The 23,307-nt window shown below is 36.9% G+C and overlaps 1 protein-coding gene across 1 annotated transcript in view; it reads left to right on the plus strand.

Annotated features, from left to right (window-relative positions):
- Positions 1-23,307, plus strand: part of LOC126513774 (glutamate receptor ionotropic, delta-2) — a 578,836-nt gene that overhangs the window by 346,144 nt on the left and 209,385 nt on the right. The window contains exon 11 of the mRNA XM_050162312.1: positions 12,163-12,358. Coding sequence (XP_050018269.1) covers positions 12,163-12,358 — 196 coding nt within the window. The remainder of the gene's footprint in view (positions 1-12,162; positions 12,359-23,307) is intronic.

Below are 23,307 nucleotides of genomic sequence, written 5' to 3' on the forward strand. Positions count from 1 at the left end.
TTTTCTGCTTTCCTTTTCATTCTGTTTCTTTTCATTTCTTTTCTTTATCTTACCATTATCTAACTGCAGATGCACACCACTGTTTTAAGTCTGTGTGAATGAATTAGGGCACAAGGAGAAGGGGCATCAGACTTAATATTGTGTGAGCATGTGAGTTTTATAGAGGAAAGTATAATCACAGTTTTCTCTGAAATACTGTTTCACCATTCTTTCTATGGCTTTGGAAATATTGCCTACAAAAGCCAAGGAGGGAGAGAGAGTAAGGGTGGTAGAGAGGATCCTTAGGGGAATTAATTTATGTTGAGTGATGCTGAGACTATTTTGTGTTTTTAAACATTGGCTCAGGTATATATATATATTTCCCCCAGCTTTTGAATTTTAGATATAATAGTATGAGGATTTCAGCTTATATAATAACTTATTCTCTTTCAGGGACTCATCTCTGCTGTTCATACTCAAAGCTCATGTTACTTTTTTAAAAGCCATTCACAATAGGCATTTCTATCTGTGGCAGCTACTCAGCCAGCCTATAATCCCATGATAAGCTATCTGTGTTCTCTTCACTCCACTGCAATCACTAAATTTTTATCTCCTTTGGTATTATCTTGATGTGTTATAATAGAACAATGCTGAATCAGACAAGCTGTAATTTTATTGCAGTCATTTCTCAAGGAAAATGTATATGCTGAACTTGATATCAGAAGGAGAGAACACAAACATACCTTTGTTCTAACTTATGAAATGCTCTGCTATTTGAAAGTTAAGGAATGTTGGAAATAAGGTGTCTCTCTTCTTATATTAATAACTTTATATAGGCCATATATTAAAATATTCCTTGACAAATTTATTGTGTACAAAGCCATTTCTTTAAACTGTTTGTAGTATAACTATATTTATGTTGTAAAGCTAATATTTAAAGTGAATTTATATCACAGAACTTGATTATATTAACAATAAAATATGTCAGCATTTTATTTCAATTCTCTTTTCATGGAAGACTAAAAGGAAACATTAATTTATCAAGCAATTTTGTATTAGTGGGACTATTTAGGAAAGTGTTTCTACATTTAGATGTGGTATTTGATTGTGAGCACATTGCATTCAAACTGAAGGCCCAGATAATGAAAATCAAGAGTGACCGCAGCTCTGCTGAGCATCAGCATGTGACCATTCTGTGCTGGTGGGGGTTCTAGGGAGCCACCATTTATGTTGTCTCCATCCAGAGACCTTCAGGCTCCTGGGAAGCTGTGAGCAACTACCTGGTTTTTATTTATAAAAGTTTGATGAATGAGTCCTTCTGTTTTAGCTATACAGATATATTAGCTTCGTCCTTCCTTGTACCCTTGATACTTTAGGGTACCCTCAATTACAAATGGAAAGTACATTTTAATACAGCTTTACTCCCATTATTGAAATGAGTAAACGTAGAAGGAGACTGCTCTTTTGTTTCCCAGCCATCCAGACACACATAATAACACAGCAACTATATTAATTAATTACAACATTGTTTGGCCTATTAGCTCTAGCTTTTATTAACTAACCCTTACATCTTAAATTAACCCATTTCTATTAATCTTGTATCACCAGGTAAGATTCTTTTCTGGCATCTATCTCCTTTGGCAGCTACATGCCATCTCTCTGACTCTGCCTACTCTCTATATATATCTCTTCCATCCTTTCTATATTCTGTCCTGCTATTGGCCAACGCAATTTCTTTATTAATCAATAGTAATAAAACATATCCATAGCATACAGAGGGGAATCCAACATCATCTCCCCTTTTTGTATAAATAAAAAGGAAGGTTTTAACTTTAACATAGTACAATTACACATGCCAAAACAGGTTCAAGCAAGAATTACAATTACAATATTTAGTCTATCTGGAAAAATTAAAGAAAATATACTATCTTTGTCTTTGTGAGTCTAAAGTTTCATACCTAATTTATCTTTTATCATAACTAAAGAAAACTATAACTACCAAATTTCAACTCTTCAAAGACCCCAAAAGAATATAATATTACCCAAGTAAACAAGAAGTGCATTTTAAGCAACCTTGAAAACTCTAAAATTGACAGAGACATCTCGCTGCCTGGACAGTCACCCAAAGTTCTTCTGTATCATTGAGGCAGTCATCTTCAGCCTACAGGCCCATAGTATCTGGCACAGTTTTCCATGAAGCGAAAAATTTTAAGTATCATTTGCTTTCTTCTGTGTCCTGCAGTATGTCTGGCAGCTTCTTCTATGAAGCAGGAACCGTGAAGGACTGTCTCGCATTCATTTAGCAAGTTTATTTCAGCAGTCATTTTTCTGTGGGTCCTGTATTCCAGTTCATACAGCATACCAGCAAGCAGTTCAGGAAAGAGCAGTTTCTTGCCCAAATGACTAACAAACTCCATAAGGAGCCTCTTCCATGCCCATGATCCTTTTGAAGAAATTTGTGCTCGCAGAAGCAGACATGTCTCATTATTCAGAAAAGTCTAAGTTCTTAAAACACTTTAAATGTCATATTTTGTATCTTTAAAAGTGTTGAAGATTCTATCTAACTGATATATATTACTGTACATCTACAAAATCTAACATGATTATTAGTTTGACTATATAAATCATTATTAAATAAAAATGTAATTTTAATTGTTACATTTTATTTTTATTCTTTTTTTAAATTTTTTTCTTTTATTATTTTATTTTTTATTACTTTTATGTTTATTAGTGTGAGGGTCAGATGCCCTGGAACTGGAGTTACAGACAGTTGTGAGATTATGTTACATTTTAAATAAACTGTATATATATAATACCTTAAACAAGAGCATAAATACATATATACAGTATAACAAAATCAGCATTAAATTTATATCAGTGAACCAAGAACCATACCCAATGCAAAGTATTCATCTCGATAAAATATCCCTCTTTAAATGAAAAAAATAAATAAACAATCATATTGGGAATTTGGGCATAGTTTTCTCCAAACTGCTTCCTGCTCTTTGTTGGGCAAAGTAGTTTTTGCAATTCACAGAGACCTTTTGAAAGGTCATGTTCCATTAAACCACATTAACCTGGAAGGAATCCACAGGTTCACATCTTCTGTGGAAAGAAAAGCAGGACCTCTTTTCTAAAGTAACATATCCTTAGATTCAAATTTTAAGCGAAGATACCTTTAAAATACACATGTTAGTTAAGCTTAGCAGCCTGTACAATGAAATGTCTCTCTGTACTTAGCTAATTCACAGTCAAAAAATTCAAATAAAATACAATAATATATATAATCTTGACTCTTTGTGTATATTCCACTTTTACATGGCTTATTTTTCATTACTCCTTTAATCTATGATAATTTGTACTTTTTTAGTATTACTTTTACCATCTATTTAAAGGCTTTGTTTTATTTTTTAAAACCGTTTACTTATTTTTATAACTATCTATACTCTTTTTTCTTCTCTCTCCCAAACCTATGTACATTGATCCAACAGTGGGACCCATTCAGAGGTCTTTTTCATCTGAGTCTGTCTTTATTGTGTATGTGTAATCATTTTCTGACCAGGAGTGCTTTTTTTTAACCTATTAAGTGGGTGTGGCTAGGACCAACTCTGTGGCCCTGTCTGTTTGCTCTGCCCAGTTCAACATGTCAGAGGCCTCGCTGCCCCAGTTCCAGGGACACATGCATCTATGTCACCATTAAGCAATTAGTTGCAAGATGCTCACAAATCCCATTTAAGTGCAGGACCTCCCGAAAGAGTCAGAATTTTGTGCTACCAACATGAACCAGGAAACAGGCTCTTAGAGAGGTTTTCTCAGTTTTTGCTACTATAAGTGAGTCAGAAAGACTTCTCTTAAAGGAGCTCCACCTCTGCTTGCCTCTAGCAAACAAAGCCCACCCAAGAAAAAATGCTGCTACCAGGAAGCTGTGCATAACTCTGTTCTTTTTGTCTAGAATTTCTTCTCATGTTTTATGTGGATGTAATGGCCCCACATTGATGTGCCATTTTATAGGAAGAAACTGCTCTTTTGTTTTTAATCTGCCAGACACAAATAAAAGACCAGACCCACACAGAAACCATATAAATTATAAAATTGCTTGATCTAGTAACTTAAGCTTCTTATTAACTAACTCATACATCTTAAATTAACTTATTTATAGTAATCTTTGTTATGCCAAAAGACTGTGACTTACCAAATAAGGTTTTCTTCTGGCATCTGTCTCCTTTAGCAGCTTCATGGCATGTCCTTAACTCTGCCTACATTATCTATGTAATCTGTTCAAACCTGGCTATATTCTGCCTTGCTATAGGCTGAAACAGCTTCTTTATTAACCAGTGGTAATAAAACATATTCATAGCATACAGAGGGGAATTCCACATCAAGTAAATGGCATTCTTAAAACAGAAATGCTATTGTCATAGTATCCCCCAGACAGTTATACTACATTGCAGAAATCACTTGCTCTGAGCTGTACTCTCCTACTGGCATTCTTTTTTTCCATCTTTCTTTTGCCCTCAATTATTTTCTTGTTTTTTTAGTTTATTGTTTTACAAAGAGTAAATTTAGTTTATTAGTTATAGGACATTCAAGAAAATTCTTAAACAGTGCTTTTTAAATTTATCATCTGTGCAACATATATGTAAAGTAAAAACAAATATTATAAGAATGTTATAAAGCAGAAATCTAAAAATTTATATTTAAAGTATTCTTATAATAAACAGGATACATAATTTTTGTTTGAATCAATTTTCTGAATGCTGGAGACAAGTGAACTATAGGAGAACTCCAAGAACTTCATTCAGTGCTAGCATTAGCTTTAAGGACCTTCAGGAAATCATTAGTTAACTCCATTTAAAAACACACCAAAAGGTCAGAGGTATGAATTACATGAGAGTTATGGTCCATGCTTGTGAACCAAATGCCTTAGGCATTTATTCTTTTTTATAATACTGTATAATGTTTCAAACATCATTTCCCATTCCAGAGTCTATAAGTATGACACATGTCAGCATCAATTGTGAACAGTATACCAATGACATATATCACTTCTTAAATATCAGTCATTAAAGTTGGGTACCCAAACAAATTAAATGAACCCCAATGGAGTACAGTGTGTATTGTAGGTTACAAAGTCCACAGAGCTCAATCAAACCTAAAGGAGTGACTGAAGAAGACAGATTGGGTAGAAAACTCTAGGGAGAGTTGGAACGAGGTAGTGACAGTGATTGAGGGATACAATCAAACTATATTATGTAAACAAACTGAGGTTTCAATAAATAAATGAATGAATAACTAAAAGTACTTTATTAATTCTTTGAGAATTTCATACAATATATTATAATCATTTTCATCTCAAACTTTCACCCACAACCACTAACTGTTCTCACATCCACCTTACCTTCCTATCCCTACAATCTCTAACTGCTCTCAGACACACATTACCACCCTACCCACACAATTTTTTGTTCTCTTTAAAATAACCATCTGGCTCCAATTTGTGCTCTTTCTGTATGTAATCCTAGGGGAGGGACTATTCACTGAAGCATGGCCAACGTACCAGAAATCACACCCTTAAAGAAAACTGACTTTTTCTCTCAGTCTGTCATTTAGGGGTGGTAACTTATGAACCCTTTTCTACTTCATTCTAGAGCATTTACTGGCCTAATCTTATGCAAGCAAGCACAGCTATCATGAGATCATCACTGAATCAATCTTGTCTGGTTAGAAGACATAGTTTCACTTTACCTAACATTTTTTACCTAACATTTGTTCTGTCCCTTCCTCCTCAATAGTCCCTAAGCTTTGTTGGGAGGGTGTGATACAGATGTAACTGAATACTCCCCTTACATTCATTCCTAATACTTTTAATTGTTATGAATTCCTTCATTAACAACCATTCATTAAACAAAGAAACTTCTCTGCACTAATCTATTGGTAGAGAAATAAAATTTTAGAGACTAGTTTGGTTCATTGTCCATTTAGAATAATGATAGTAGGCCTATGAACTCCCAGCCATGGATCCTTGGCAAGATTTATAGTAGAAGGCATGAGTTTACTCCTGTGGGACAGGCCTTAAGCTCAACCAGAATGCAGGTGGTTGCCACCATAGCATTCTTGCCACTATTGAACCAATGAGCCTGTTTTTGACATGCTGGTCATGACTGTAGTTCACAGGATTCACAGCTGGATAATAATGTTAATAAGTCCTCCCATTCCCTGTGGTCTGCAAAGTTTCTTCCAGTTCTGTAGAATCTAGGCATCAGGCAAGAAGAATCCTAATTGATACAAGCTTGAGCTCTCTTAGTGTGGAGGAAGGCTATTGATTTAGATATTATTTTGCAACCTGTCACTTTGCTGAAAGTGATTATGAACTCTGGAAGTTTCCTTGTGGAGTTCATTTGTATTTCCTGTGTATAAAATCATGCTATCTGAAAACTGGGATAGTTTGACTTGCTTCTTTCCTACTTGTGTAACCTTTATTTCATTCAGTGTTTAACTGCTCAAGCACTACATTGAGTAATAGCTGTGAAAGCAGATACCTTCACCTTGTTCCTGATTATATTGGACATGCTTTGGGTTTCTATCCATTTAGTGTGTTGGTGACCATCTTTTAGCCTTAGGTAGCCTTTACTGTGTTCAAATATATTCCCTCCATACTTATTCTCTCTAGGGTTTTTGTCATGAAAGGGCGTTGGATTTTCTATATCGATTGAAATGATTATGTGATTTGTTTTGAGTTCATCTTTAGTTGATTATATTTGTTAATTTTTGTATATCAAACCATTCATGAATCTCTGAAATGAAACCAACTTGATCATGGAGAATAATCCTTTGAATGTGTGCATGAATATAGTACTTTATGGAGAATTTTTAAGTCCCTATTCATCAAGGATATTGGCTAATAAATCCCTTCCTTTGTGCTGTTGTTGGATCTTTGTCATTTGTTGCTATCATGATACTAACTTTCTAAAAATAGTTTTTAACTGTCCCTTCCATTTTTAATTTATGAAATAATTTGAAAATTACTTGTGGTAATTTTGTCTTTGTACATCTGGTAGAATTTTGCACTGAACCTAAACCCTAAGCTTTTGGCTTGTTTGTTTGTTTGAAGATTGTTAATTATTGCTTCTATCTCATTAATTGTTATAAATCTAAGTTATTTCCATTGACTTAACTTTAATAGATATTATATATCTTGAAATCCACTTACTTCTTTTAGATTTTTCCAATTTAATGAAATATAACTTTTTGAAGTAGGTTCTCATAATTGTCTGAGTGTTTTCATTATCTATTGTGATGTTTCCCTCTAAATCTCTAAATTTATTCTTTTGGGTCTTCTGTTTCTGTCATTTCAAAGGACAAAATCTGTCTTACTGGGTTTTTTTTATTTTTAAAATTTTAAAATTTTTATTTCCTAAATTTCAACCTAAATCTTCACTATTTTTCTCCATGTGCTGCTTTTGGGATTGCTTTGTTATTGTTTCTTTCATTTTTTTATGACTATCAAGTTTTTTATTTGGGATCTCTCTGAATTTTTAATTTGAACACTTATATCTATGAACTTCCTTCTTAAAATAATTTTACTGTCTCTCACAGATTTTGATATGTTTTATTTATATTATCACATAATTCAAGGAACTTTGAAAAATTCTTCTTGATTTCATATGATCCGTCATCACTCAGTAGCAGGTTGTTTAATCATTATGAACTTATATATTTTATATGGTTTCTCTTGCTATTCACATCTAGTTTTATGCTCTCATTGTAGTCAGAATACAGGTGATAGTTTTGGTTTATTTTGTCTGATGAGATTCTTTTATACTATTATGTGATCTATTTTTTAAAAAAAACAAGAAAAGAAAAGAAAAAACAGTTCCATAGGATGATAAAGAGAAGGCGCATTCTTCAGCATTTGGGTGCAATGTTCAATAGATGTTTGTTTGGTCCATATGATCTATGATGTTATTTAATTTCAGTGTTTCTTAATTTATCTTTTGTATATTTGGTCTGTCAAATGATGAGAGTGAGATATTGAAGTCATTCACTATTGTTTTGTTTGAGTTAATCTATGATTTTTAATCTTATGGTGTTTGTTTTAAGAAGTTGGATGAGCCTCTTAATTTTTACATATAAATTTAAAATTATAATTTTCAATATAATTGTATATATTAATTGTGTATATATTAATATAAGTGTTGAATCAATCACCTTCTATGAGTATAAAATAACACTCTTCATCTCTCCTGATAAGAATTGGCATGAAGTCTATATTAGGACAGCAGCAGTTGATAGCTTCCTGGTTTCTTTGCTTGGAACACGTTTCCCATCTTTTCACCATATGGTGCACTTCTTAGAGACAGCAGAAAGAAGGATTCTGCCTTCTAATACAATTTTGTCTTTTGATATAAATTGTGATGATTAATACTTAGATTTATTTTTTCTTTTTAAATTTATTTTTATAAAAATATCTTTTATATACCAATCCCAATTCCCACTCCCTCTCTTCCTCCTGCCCTCTCTATATCCCCCTCATCCCACCCTCCCCATGGGGAGTCAACAAAGTCTAATACATTGCTTTGAAGCAGGACCAAAGCCTCTTCCACTATATCTAGGCTGAGCAAGGTGTCCTTCCAAAGAGAATTGGTTCCAAAATGCCAGAACAAGAAATAGGAATAAATCCTGTGGGCCCCACAGTCTGCTACAGCCTTAGAATTGTCACCCACATTCAGAAGGACTAGTTTGATCCTATGCTGGTTTCCTCACTGTTAGACCAGAGTTGGTGAGCTCCCATTAGCTCAGGTAAGCTGTTTCAATGGATGCCCCATCGTGATCTTGACTTCTTTGCTCATATTCTCACTCCTCCCACTCTTCAACTAGACTTTGGGAGCTCAGCCCAGTGCTCCAGCTTCCATCAGCTGCTGAATTCTGTGATGACATTTAAGATAGTCATCAATCTGACTACAGGGCAAGGCCAGTTCAGGTACCTTCTCCACTATTGCTTAGGGTCTTAGGTGAGGACATCCTTGTGGATTCCTGGGAATTTCTCAGTGCCAGGTTTCTTGCTAGCCCCATAATGCCCCCCCATCAATACATCTCTTTCCTTGCTCTCTGTCTCTGTCGTTCCCCCATCTTGACCATTCCATTTTTTTTCAAGTTCTCCTCTCTACCCTTCTCCCCTCCTCCTTCCCTTCTACCTTCCCTTTCCCCCCACCCCATGCTCCCAATTTTCTCAGGAGAGCTAGTCTATTTCCCTTACCAGGGGGATCTATACATGTTTCTCTTAGGGTTCTCCTTGTTATTTACCTTCTCTGGCTTTGTGAACTATAGGATCATTATCCTTTGCTTTACAACTAGTGTCCAATATGAATGTGTATATACCACACTCATCTTTCTGGGTCTGGGTTACCTCACTCACAATGTTTTTTTTTTCTAGTTCTGTTCATTTCTGTGAAAATTTGAAGATGTCATATTTTTTAACCACTGAATAGTACTCCATTGTGTAAATGTACCACATTTTCTTTATCCATTCTTCAGTTGAGGGGCATCTAGGTTGTTTTCAGGTTCTGGCTATTACAACTAACATTTCTATGAACATAGTTGAACAAATGTCCTTGTAGTTAGATTGAACATCTTTTAGATATATGCCCAAGAGTGGTATTTCTGGGTCTTGAGGTAGGTTGATTCTCATTTTCTGAGAAACAGCCATACTGATTTCCAGAGTGGTTGAGGACTGTTACATTATTCTGCATCCTCTTAAGCATAAGCTATCATTGGTGTTTTTGATCTTAGCCATACTGACTGGTGTAAGATAGGTGTGTGGATTAATACCCATTGGTCAACCTGCCTGTTTTTATGTCAACACTAAGTTTATTTTTGAAAGGTGTCTCCTCCTGTCATTTTGATTATTTTTTTTTTTTTGTCTAGCAGAGAAGAACTGAGGGAAAATTTAGAAAATGAGAGTCCAGTGGCCTGAATGTTTATTTTTTCTCTTTGACTGAACTCTACTGGTCCCTAGACTATGCTTATGTTGCTTTTAAAGGGTCCATAGTTCTTATGTGGGTTACCAGATCCTCTTGAACATGGAGTTTTCTTGACTTTATTCTGTAGGCAGTGGTCAACTGAAATGAAGTTTTTACCCCATCCGAGTTGCTGTGTTCCCACAATGCTGGTGACTGTGTGGTACCCAAGATGCTACTCAGATTTTATGGTAACTTTCAAAAGCACAGTTTTATCTTTCCTGTTGTGGCACTAATAATGACCATGGCAACAGTCACTGGAAACCCCTTCTACAAAATCCTTACCAATCCACCTCTGTAGATTTTCTGATTTGCCTGATGAGAGATACCAATATGGTGGTGGAATATTATGGGAAAAGACGAATTTTTGTTTCAGTCTTCTGAATATAGAGAATGTTGTTTGGTCCAATGGTAGAAGACCAAACCCACAATTGTCCAATTAAACCAGGCTGCATTTTGGGGTACACCTGGGACTGGACAGCAGGCTGTTTCACCATACACCTTTTTTATTTTATTTACTTATTCTTTTACATTTTTAAATTTTTATTTATTGCTGTGGGAGCTCCGGGTTGCATTCCTGCCACCCCAGCTCCTGGTCGCCTGAATAGCTTATACCCCGAAATAACAACACACAAACTGTATTCTTTTAAACACTGCCTGGCCCATTATATCTACCCTCTTCAAGGCTAATTCTCACATATTAATTTAGCCCACTTCTAATAATCTGTGTAGCACCACTAGGTGTGCTTACCGGGAAAGATTCAGCATGCCTGACCTGGCGGCTTGCTGCATCGCATCTGGCTCTGAGAGGAGCTGCATGATTCTGAGCTCACTTCCTCTTCCTCCCAGCATTCTGTTCTGTTTACTCCGCCTATCTAAATTCTGCCCTATCTTAGAAGATAGCCACTATTTGCCTCCTGAAATCCATTTTATAGGAGAGATGAGGTATATGCAGAGGCGAGATGTCTAACTGTTATACATTGTTAGAAAGACACAATGAAAGGACCGGAACAAGGGTAAAGAGACTTCAAGTGTTGATGAAGTCAAACCTAGGGTCTAGAGAAGTATCAGCTAGGGTGATTAAGCATTTTTATTCCCTATGTGATCAACCAGTGAATTTACCTGGTTTATGTCCTACCATCTTACCTGGACATCACAAATAGATTTTTCTTAAAAAAAAAAAATTTAAAGAAACAAACTATATAATCTTAGACAAAGAAATCCTATTTCTAGCTTAAAGGTTGTTTTGAAATTTTAGAGTATTATCATAAAAACTGAAAATATATTCAGTATGAAATGTGTCCTGTCTGGATTTAGCAAAAGCAGTCTTTTTTCTGTCTTTGTCTCTCTATTCCCTGCCTCTACCTACCCTCTTTCTCTTTTCCTTTCCTAATTTTCTTCTTTCTTTCCCTCTCTCTTTCCTGCACATAGATACACAGACACACACACACACACACACACACACACACACAGACAGACAGACTGACAGACAGAGATACATACACACCCTAGATAAACCAGGGAAACAGAAGCTTCAGCATCTTCAAGCAGACACCTGCCCTGTATTGAATCCTGTCTCTGTTTCTCTTGGCTGTGTCACACTGCCCATTTATTCTCCTTACCCATCTTGTCAGGAACTTGGGTGAAATAGTGTAATGAGTGTACGATATTCCAGTGCAGATAATATATGTAACTTGCTTGACATTATATATTTTTCATGCAGAAATGACTATCACAAATACTAGGTTTTATGTATTTACTAGACTCCCAAAAATGTTGTTTATGTAAAACACAATTATGTTATAAAAGCATTCAAGCCTTGTCACAGAGGGAGACTGACAAACAACTAAATTTGTCACTACTAATTTGCCCCTACTTTGATGAGATAGCTCAATTTTCCCTCATGAAGCCTCCATACACACAAAAACTTTAGTAACAAAACCTTCACCTTCACTTTGCTAACGATGGTTTCTATTGATAATTTGTCATGTGTAAGTTAAAGCAGTTCTCCTTAAACATTGCATTTAAATATTAAGAAATCACAAGTTAAGAAAAATTGTTTTGTATCTGACTTTGGATGAATGGCTCTTGTGTTCCTTCAGTTTTATTTCTACTCAACCATATTCAGCATTCTTTCTTATGTCTTTCTTCTCTCCCTATAACCAAGGTCTCTTCAGGATCTATCTAAGCAAACAGATATCCCGTATGGCACAGTCTTGGACTCTGCAGTCTATCAGCATGTCCGCATGAAGGGACTGAATCCTTTTGAGAGGGACAGCATGTATTCCCAGATGTGGAGAATGATCAACCGAAGCAATGGGTCGGAGAACAATGTTCTGGAGTCCCAAGCAGGCATTCAAAAGGTACCCTGCACTTCATAAATAGTTTTCACCAGGTTGTTGTCAACACAGTCATGACTGAATTGACATTTATTTCTTTCTCTTTTATTGAAATTATGACATTGAACTTTCAGTTAAATAAATTATATTTTATTGTTTTAAGGAAAATCTCAGGGCAGCTCAATGTTTTCCGAGAGAATATTCCAGGTCCCCTGTAATGTCTCATCAATAACTTCCCCTGAAAATCCAAAGCTAAAAACTGATGATGTTACTTTTTACAGAAAAGAATTGGGGACTTATTAACATGATGACTAAATATGTTTTCCCAAGTCCATTCCAAATACCATTCATGTTATCCAATTTTAAATGGCTGAATGTGTTTTCTATACAGCATTTGTTCTGAAGACTAAAGCTTTATCTTTATCTGTGATTATCTAAAGCTGTTTGGAAGAAAAATTTAATCTTGTTAACAAATGCAGTCCCTGCAAATGACTGTTTCTGTTCTCCAAAGTGAAAATCTTTATCTGCTTATTTTTCTATAACCAGCCATTTAGAGGTAGATATATTTAAAAGGCTTAGAGAGGCTTTTGCACATTTGTTTTAAAAAAAAAAAAACATTAAAAGCTATTCTTCATTCTGGATGTAGTTTATTTACAAACAAACACAAACAATTCAGATCTCAGAAGCCTCCATGAAAGAACTGTGTAGTATTTGGTTAAAATTATGATCAATAGCTAATGGTTGGTATTCATTGGGTGATCATGGAATGAACAAATGAACAACATGTCACAGCCATGAGAACAGAATGAATAGCAATAGCAGCAACAGTCACCTTCACTTTTTCTCTATGACCTTTCATAGCAGACTAGGTCTGATCCTGAGTCTGAGCTTCCTGCACAGAAGACAAATGCTACTCTAAAGGAGGGTTTTATTATTTTAGTTCCTCTGCTTCAGGTTCCAGTAGGGCTCTCACCCTTCGGGATCAACCTAAACCATCTTTGCCATTGCCACATTGGCATCATTGTCTTCTTTACAAATATTGACAATACTTGCGAGAAAAGTGAATATTCTTATCATGTTAGCAGTAGCGTCTAAGGAAGAAATGCATGATCTTGCTCTATCCAGTGAATCCTCTGATATCTTTGACCTCATCATATAAATCCAGTTTCTAAAGGCCAAAGTGCTGGTTGGAAATATGACTTTCTTGTCTTTCTCAAAAGGCTCCTCGAAAATTAGCATGGCATCATCAGAATAAGAACCTAGGAGTATAGAGTGAACCAGTCTCTAGCTAAACATGTGTATTGAGAGAAGGAAGAAAGGGTGGATGTTTTAGGTTTATCATGTAGGTACTTACAGAATGTAAGTAAATTAGAGCTTCTAATTAAATCTTTTCATTTGAAGGGTTTGAAGAAATAATTTTCCTTCATATTATCAACCACCCAAAGTGAACTTTGCAGGCCTGGAGGAGTACTTTTATGCCTAAGTGTGTGTTCAGTGTAGATAAAGCCCTCACACAACACCCCCACTGCAAAAAAAAAACAGAAATACTATTTTTGAGTATCAATATAAATAGAAATTCTTGTTTTGTACTTGTATTACGGTTCAGTAGGGAAAGCTGCCCAAAGATAGCTCATTTTCTCTCATCAAACATATATAATCTCAATAAAGTATTTTAAAACAAACGTACGTGTTCACCCATGCAGCAGTGTATCCTTTTTCAAATATTTGCTAAATACTAGCTGTGTGCCTGGCCCCTAGATAGGAAGTAGAGATTTGTTCAGCTTTAGAGAAAAGGTCACTGGGCTCATGAGCTGGAATCTGGTGAAGAAGAGAGGGATAGAAAACATGGTTCAAATGCTGATAGATGCCATGAGACTTTCAACAGGGTGTTAAGGAGAGAGTTGCAGAGATGATCTACAGCTCACGTTTTTTTTTTTCTCGGTATCTCACTTTGCTCACTCATTGACAAAAATACTCCCAGTGGAAGCACGAGCTGAGAAGCCCTCTCATCCTGGATTTAAGTGTAGTTCAATTTTTAAAATAAATTCTGAAATTAGAGCATATATGTTAGAATCCTGCTGGGACTTGAAAGTTTCATCGTGATGATAAGAATTCCTAGCTCATACAGGTTTTGTCAACACTAATTCAAGCCACGCATGTTGATTTCCCTCTATAAACCCGGCACTTGGGAGGCTGAAGCAAGAGAATTGTTAAGTTGTAGGTCAGCCTAGGGTACATAGCAAGTTCCCATCTCAAAAGCCTAAAAATATATAAGTAATAAAGATAAAATAACATTATATAGGTAAAGTTTTAATAAATGATATGAGCAGAAACAGAACCTATCTTTTAAGATAGCTTGAGAGATTAACAAGAGAATGGACTTATGAATTTATAACTACAAAACTGTATCATTTACTATTTCCTTCTTTAATTTATAATTGTAATGTGATAAAAAGAAAAAGAAAAGGAAAGTGCAGTCTGAGAAGTAGAAAGCAATTTCTATTTCCTCAGAGTTGACCGATCAGGACAGGCAATCAATTGAGGCAAATAAGTACACCCCTGAGATGTGTCTTCTGCCTTTGACGGAAGGGTAGCAAACCCTGACCCAATGAATAAGCAAGCCTGTGTAAAATGTGTTTGTAGATTTTGTTCACCAAATTGGAGGCAGTTGAAAATTGACTGGTCACAGGATAGACAGCAATAATAAAGTGCATTTGGGTTCAGTTTGTAAGGTTTGAGGCAAGTTTTAGTAAAAAGCAAAATCAGCAATGGAACAATAACCTTCTCATCTGCCGAAGCTCACTGAAGGCTCAGAAATCCAGGCCTATAAGACACGAAGCCTTACTATGGGTTCTGTGCCCAGAAACTTGATCTTATACAGCTCACATAGCTGCTTCCTGTTCTCGGTCACTGGTTTCTAGTTTGTGGATGCAGGAAATAGAAAAAAGAAAAAAGAAAGTTTTTCAGCTGTATCTTTAACATAAATCCATATCTGAAGTAACTGCTTCACAGAGAAATCCACTTCACTGGGAAGAACAGTCCTCACAATCTATAACGCTGAATAGCTCTCATTAATGTCTTGGGTTCTACTTGTTCTTAATTGAGCTACTAATTTCCCCTCCAGGAAGGCTTAACCTGATCCCCTCAGGTATTTTTGTTCAATTGTGCCAGAGACATCTGCGTAAATGCACAGTAAGTTGAGAGTTCGTATTCTTGCAAGACAGTCACATGTGCTGAGCCATCCTAATTAAACTGAAACCAATGCACTGCAATGTTCTGCCTGGGGATTTCAGCATAAGTATTGCAAAAGTATGATCTGGGAAATGTAACTGGATTTTTTTTCAGGAGGTTAGCGGTTATTCTTGAGTACCTTCGTGAATCAGGCAGTTGTCTCAGTGGTGATGAGAGGAATGAAGTCTTATCTGGAGTTAACCTCCTAGCAAGTGAGCAGACAGGAAAGAAAGTAAAACAAACAAACAAGCAAACATATTGTATGTTCAGGAGTGTGAAAAGACAAAGAAAGAAGCGAAACCATAGAGGAGGGTTTGAAGTGTGGACAGCCAGGTTGTCCTAACCTCTTAGATTTGACAACCAAGGCAGTTGGGATGGGAAGACAGAGAAACTGATGACAAGAAAGAGATAGATTGAGAAATAATGGTGTATTCCTGGACAAAATATCTTTACACAGAGAGTCCGTCAATCCAAGCTCCAAGGTGGGCAATACCTGGATTTTTGTAGACTACTCAGAAAATAAGACCTGGGGAAATAAGCCTACAGGATCTGGACCAAAGTTTCAACAAGAGCGGAGAGTTAGAAAGTCAAAAGGTAAAGTGGAGAAAACTACAATGTCTTACTCACTCCTTAAAGCATGATCCTCTGGGGCAACAGCAAGAACCCCACCTGAGAGCTGACAATAAGCATAGACTCTCAGCCCCACCCGAGGCCTGAAGGTGGACCTTAGACTTACAAAATGTGAGAATAATTCTTGTGCATCGTAGAGTTTACATCATACTAAGGCAGGATCATCTAGAACATTCTGATTTGGCTTTCCCATGTGAGGGATAAAAAACTCAAGAGGGTTTTGAACAGAAATGTAATCTGACTGAAGTCACATTTTGGCAAAGAAATCTTGGGGGAAAAACAACTAATGTGGCATGTGGAAGCGGGATGTAAGCAAGGAACCCACACTTGGGACTTAGCAATGTTCTAAAATAACACCACAGCAACGTTCACCCTATTGAAACACAATGCAGACTACAACACTGAGCAGTCTCTGAAACCTATCAAACTATTTTGGTGGGTGGAGAAGAAAGGTGAGATAGGTAATTCCCAAAAGCCCAAAGAGAAACTGCCTGATCTCTAATTGTATTATATGTGCTGGCAGGAAGAGAGTTCCTTTAGAACTATTTTTATTTATATGAATATACAATAGCTTAGGTCTTTGCCTTAGTGTAGCGATTTGGGGAAAAAGGAATAGGGGTGGTAATTCTGGAAGACAGAAGAAACTTTAGGTCAGTAGACTTCCTAGATCAGACGAAGAGTCCTCTGCAATGGTGGGCACAACTATTAATGTAATGCACCGGCATAATAAGGTTCTCTGTCTGTCCTGTTCAGCTGCCCCACTATAAACACAGAGTGGGCATGGTAAATTTCTCCAGATCTGGTCTTACATACACAAGTATCAGAAAAAACAATAGGGGCAATGGAGTTGATTATGCACAAACAAGTGATTATTATTATTGCTTTCATGGATTCTAATCTGCATATGAATGTGATAAGAAAGGAAAACTGAAGACACCAAAAGAATGGCAGGAACAATCAGTTATAGGTCAGAGTGGGACTTGGGAGACAATGGGTTCTGTGAGCTCGAATAAAAGAGTTAAAATAGTATGAGGTTGGTTCTGAGAGGACATATTTGAACGTGAGATTATAAAGAATGCTGCTGTTTTTAAAGATGACAGGGTGGGGAAGTGCTTGCCTGAAATAAAAGGAAAAGCACTCTTGGCAACGAGGAAGTCGGGAGACTGGGAAATCAGTTACTGGAAAAGGTTGTCTATCTTCAAAAATACACAGAGAGCTGGATATGGAAGAGTGCCAGGAAACCACATGATAAAACCAAGTAGAGCTGATGAGAAGCAGGTAGTACAGTCTGGTAACAGGAACTCGAAGACTACAGGATGTCAGTGACAGGCACCCAGGAGTGCTGCTGTGGTGAAAAGGTTATCTGCTCCTGATCCAGCCCGATGGTGTGAACATTCTAGCTAAGGAAAGTAGCACTAAATGAGACAAGAGTAAGAAGCATGGTGCCCCTAGGAGAAACAGGTTCTAGTGAGCAAAAGAAGGTAGAAGAAGTCTTCAAACAGGAAATATGGGGTATAGGTCAGGGAGCCATCCATTTTGGTTTGCCTAAGATGATCTCATTCTCCCAACACTTTCAGCGCCATTTACCTTTCTCCCGTAGAAATTTCCATATGACAGTTAATTGTACAGTCTGCCTAAACACAAGGACTGCACTGATGATGGAACTCCTGAAAGCACAGTAGAAGTATCTGGAGAGCTATCTAAAATTAGCGGATATGTATAACCATATCAATAATATATAAATAAGTTTCCGGGAACCTTGGGCTTGGCATGATGGTGAACATTTGATGAACAAAGCTGAACATAACTGTGACTCTAGACAAGGAGTGATGAGGTATTAAACCAAGAGTGCCATAGGTGTGTGCATGTTCCCAGAGCATATTGAGATGTGGATACCTCTGACCACAGAGACATCAGGGTAATGGCCTGGCCAACTTTGGTCTATAAGCAGCTAATGCTAGTGTATTGCTACCTCAGATTTGACAGGAGTGGCTAGGATGGTGGGTGGCTAATGCATATTAGACTTTAAGAGAATGCATACAGACCAAGTTGTACAAAGGGTGAAAAAGGCCATGAGTACAACACAAATATCAACCACGGTACCATTGTATTTATTCTTAATCCTGGTCATAGGTACCTCTAATCCACGATAGCCACATTCTCTTTTCCAGTTGGTCCACTTTGCCTCCCCTTACAGTGCTGTAATATCATTTGGAACTGAGTGGAAATGACAAAGTAGAGTAAACATAATCAATCTGAAGCTGAAAGATAGATCAAATGCATTTCAGTGAACAGCATAACTGACTGGGTGTATAACTTTAAAATCTGGCTTAGGCCTTTATTACAAAAATGAATCATCATGGGGACTTTGGGGGAGGGTTGAAGAGAGGAATAGAGAGGCAAGGAGGGGAGCAGAGAAAAATGTAGAGCTCAATAAAAATCAATAAAAAAATCAGAGTAAAAAATAAAAAAAATGAATCAAGGTGAACACTACTTGAGGAAATAAAACTAAACAGCTCTAGGCTATGAGAAGCCAAGCATTGGGCTGTCATAACGCTGGGCTTAAAGCTGGCACCATTTGCCCTCTTGTCAAAAGATTGCATTAAACAATATGATTCACTTCCTGTCTCTCCAAAAATCAGAGTTCTTAGGTAGGAGTTAGTTATCACAGAGAGAAAGAGACAAAGGGAAGGAGAGAGAGAGTCCGAGTCCATTTCTCATTCTGCGGATATATAGTCGATCCCTTGTGTTTGACGGGTGTTGCTAATCTCTATTTTTTAGAAACTTATTTTAATTATAACCCTTGTGGATATTTTGAATAAAATTCAGTGTTGAGATTTCTGTCTGGTGATTCTACATCTACTCAACAGGAGAAGAAAAACCTAGAGTTAGGAACGTCTTAAGTATTCGCTAGCAGTTTAACTGGGGTTTGGATGAGTCAGATTCTGGAGAAGACAAAACATGTCACAGCTACAAGTTCTTATCTTGATGCTCAGACAAAAAAAAAAATGTGGTGTGTGGAGTGGATCTTAATCAAAATAATGAGGTTTCCTATGGGTGTAAAGATGACACAACTTGTCAGAATATATGATCTTAAGGTTGTTTTTTTTTTTCATACTGAAAATTGGATTTTGCAGCTAGAACATAAGCCTTATCTAAAGTTCTTCTGATTAGTCACGTTCAGTTCCACAGCATCTAGTCACTCACTCACTTCTTGCAACAATGGTGTTTTCCTCCTGGGAGGCCCGTGGTTAGTGCTAGTTTAACACACACCTGTGAACTCAAGCAGAAAACTTGCCCAGGAAGCCTACACTTTTGAGTTCGTCATGCGTTCACCGTGCTCAGGGCTTCCTAGACAGTAAGAACTTTTAACAGTGTCACCCTTTGCTTGGTTCTTACTTAAAACTTCCGCAAACTGGAAAATGCCATGTGCCTCCAAAAGTTCTGTTGGAAAACTAGTATTCTAAAATCAATTCACTTTGCTCACCTACTTTACCCCTAGGTCGGCCTCCACTGACAGTGGGGCATGTAGCTTTCTCACTTTCTTGTCCATTTTATCAGACAATATATGCAAATAAGTGCACATATGCATCAGGAATTTTAGCTTGAGTCATACTTTTCCTTCTATTTATTTGTTTGTGTGATTGTGAAAAGTGCATGCCACCTGCCATCCTTCTTGAATGAAGATCAGAGGACACTTGCTGGAGTGTTTCTCTCCCTCACTGTGTCCTGGGGAGTGAACTCAAGTAGTCAGGCCTGGCACCGAGCACTTTTAACTGCAGAGCCATCTTGCTGGTCCCTGGTTCATATTTTGATTATTTTAAATAACCTTGACCTTTTTAAGTTACTACATCACAAACACGTTTCAGGTTAGAGTATATGACCTGTACACCATTGCATTACCTTTCCAACATCCCGTGAACTTGTTTTATATTTATTTATTTATTTAAGATTTCTGTCTCTTCCCCGCCACCGCCTCCTATTTCCCTCCCCCTCTCCCAATCAAGTCCCCCTCCCTCGTCAACCCAAAGAGCAATCAGGGTTCCCTGCCCTGTGGGAAGTCCAAGGACCACCCACCTCCATCCAGGACTAGTAAGGTGAGCATCCAAACTGCCTAGGCTCCCACAAAGCCAGTATGTGCAGTAGGATCAAAAACCCATTGCCACTGTTCTTGAGTTCTCAGTAGTCCTCATTGTCCGCTATGTTCAGCGAGCCTGGTTTTATCCCAGGCTTTTTCAGACCCAGGCCAGCTGGCTGTGAACTTGTTAAATGCATTGAAGTTTACTCTATCTGGAAAACAGTAATACTGAACATGCATTTTTGTCTGTTAGTTTTCTTCTAGACGCGCTCCTAAAATTGGCGCTGTAAGTTGGAGTGCACTCACGTTAGCATATTTACAGCTATGTAATACAGTCTCTACAGACATACCAGTCCCTCCTGCGAATAATTACCAGTACCCCATTCCTCTCACTTCCTGCCCAAAACTTAGAATTAAGGACATTACAGCTATTTTGTTTTTCATTTGCCCAAAATGATGAATGAATAGTATTTCACCTCGATCTTCCATTTTCTGATTGTTTTAGTGAAACTGAACATTTTAAAGGTATATTTTGTACATCTATTGATAGGCAAATTTTTATTTTGTCCATTTCTATTACAGTTTTATAAATGTAAGATGTCTTTTGTGTTACTGTAGATTGAACCAAAGGGCTCCCATTCTGTAGCAAACTCTCCCACTGAGCTGTGTTTCTAGCCCTCTCCTTTAATATTTAAAAAAAGGATTTAAAAAAAAAAAAGGTCTGGCTTGGAACCACTCTGTAACCCAGGCAAATCTTGAACTTGAAATCCTGTCCCAGCATCCTGGCTAACCAGGGTTCCACCTTGTGGCACCTGGGCCAGCTCTTTTTTTATATATGAATAATACAAAAATCTTTTGTCTTTGATAGTCTTCTTTTCATCCTGAATGTTTTCATCTCCCGCCCATCTCCACATCTGCACTTCTGCTGCCAGGGAGCAATGGCAGAAAACGAAGCTTGGTCACGTTCCACTATAAATCCACATGCCCCGGTGTGCACTTCAGCACACACTTCTTTTGGCAGCCAATATTTCTACAGAACGGCATTTACTTTGCAAAGAACAGAAAAAAATAAGTGGTTCTGTAAATATGTCTTTAAGCCATTCACTGTTTGCGCTTCTATCACTGAGACTGAAAAGAAACAAGGATGTAAATCATGATATATGGTGAGACGCCTCAACATTTTGAAATAATTCTCTATGAGTATTTTCTAATGAAGATGTCAGACTGTCTTGCTTGTTTGCTTGTTCCCCTGTAAAAAGTGCTTTTAACATGCACTTTGCATTTTTAATATCTGTTCTGTTGGTGGTATTCAGAACCCTGTATAGGCATCATTTGTGCCCTGAAGGCCCCAGAACCTAGATGTCCCTTCAAATCCATAGCAAATTCTTTCTTTCCTCCATCTCCTCCCCCTCCCTTCCTCTTCATCTAATTTATGAGTTCTTTATTGTACTGCAATTTTCTTCTCCACTGCTCGATTGAGTTCTCCAGATGAAGCACAAAGGCCATGATCACCACCCTATATTTCTATTCTTTCATCTCATTGTCATTTGGGGCACTAAAACTTCTGATTTCAAATCCTCCTCACTCATTAAATATCTGTATTATTTTCCTTATTTTGAATCAATCTATATTACAAAAATCCTTTATAGCTCTACAGTAGGACACTAGCTCAGCCTGAGAAATAAGTAAATAAAGAGTGAGTGCTTCAAGAATATTTGGGACAACAAATATGTTACAATATAAAATCATTCTTATTCTTAATAAAAATAAAATCCTCCATTATACATAGTTATAGATACCAAGGTCTCTAAATGCAAAGTATATTTTCAATAACTCAGCAACTAAGATAGATACCCTTGAAGTCAAAATGAGTTGGTTTACAATATAATTTGATCACTTTATATTAATATTTTAATAACATTTAGCATAAACTTTTAAACCATATTTCTTTTTATATTTAAGATGTATGTGCATGCATGTTGACATGTTGAGGTCTGAGTGTACGTATGTCTGTGTGTGTGTATATGTGTGTATGTGTGTGTGTGTGTGTGTGTGTGTGTGTATGCTGTGTGGCTATGATGGAGGTTAGAGGACAACTTGCCATATGCAGTTCTGTCTTTCTGCCATGTGGAACCTGGAGATTCAGCTCCATTCTTTATACTATCTTGTTAATCCTGTACATTTTATCGAAAGGTTTTATTTAATTTTTAAACTGGGCTAAAGTACAAATGACATAAAATGTAACATCTTCAGTATTTTAAGTGTGCAGTTAAAGGATAGTGAATAGATTCACGTTGTTATACAACATCTACACTTCATCTGAGCTCTGTCGTATAAAACTAAAACTGGTTTTTATTAAGTAACGCCCCCATTATTCCTGCCCCTACTCCACTATCCTTCGCCATTTTACTTTTCATCTCTACGAATTTGATCATTCTAAATATCACATATAGATGGTTCCATACAGTATCTGTCCTTCCGTGACTGGCTTATATAACTTAGCAAAGTATCCTGACAGTTCATTCATGACACTACATGTGTCAACATTCTCTTCCACTTTAAGGTTGAACTGTATTCACTTCATTGCATTGTCTTAGCTATTCCTAGGAAGACATAAACAATGTCTATTCACCCCAAAAAGAAGTACAATTCTACCCAAGTTCAATATAGCAAACCAACTAGTTTATTGGGCTTCCTAACAGAGCATACGTAGAGGGTTACTTACGTGACTTGCAAACAGCTGCATCACTGAAAGGTCCTAGCACATCAAGGCTGATGCCCATGTGGAGAGTTCACTTTCAGATGACTTTCCATGCCTGTACACACTAGCATCTCCCAAGAACACTGGGAGGCATATATAGAACAGCAGAGGGAACAATGAAGAAATCCCAGTTGAAGATACCGTAGCCCTTTTCTCCCTCCTGCCAGGGAGTATTATTACCATTACCATAGTCATCTCTTTCATTTTGTTCAAATAGTTGTTTAATTAGTTCAATGGCTACCTGAAAACGTTGAAAAAGTAAAAACTATCATT

The sequence above is a fragment of the Alexandromys fortis genome, unplaced genomic scaffold (assembly GCF_014885135.2).
Source record: "Alexandromys fortis isolate MF-2015 unplaced genomic scaffold, M_Fortis_MF-2015_v1.1 scaffold_117, whole genome shotgun sequence".
NCBI lineage: Eukaryota > Metazoa > Chordata > Mammalia > Rodentia > Cricetidae > Alexandromys > Alexandromys fortis.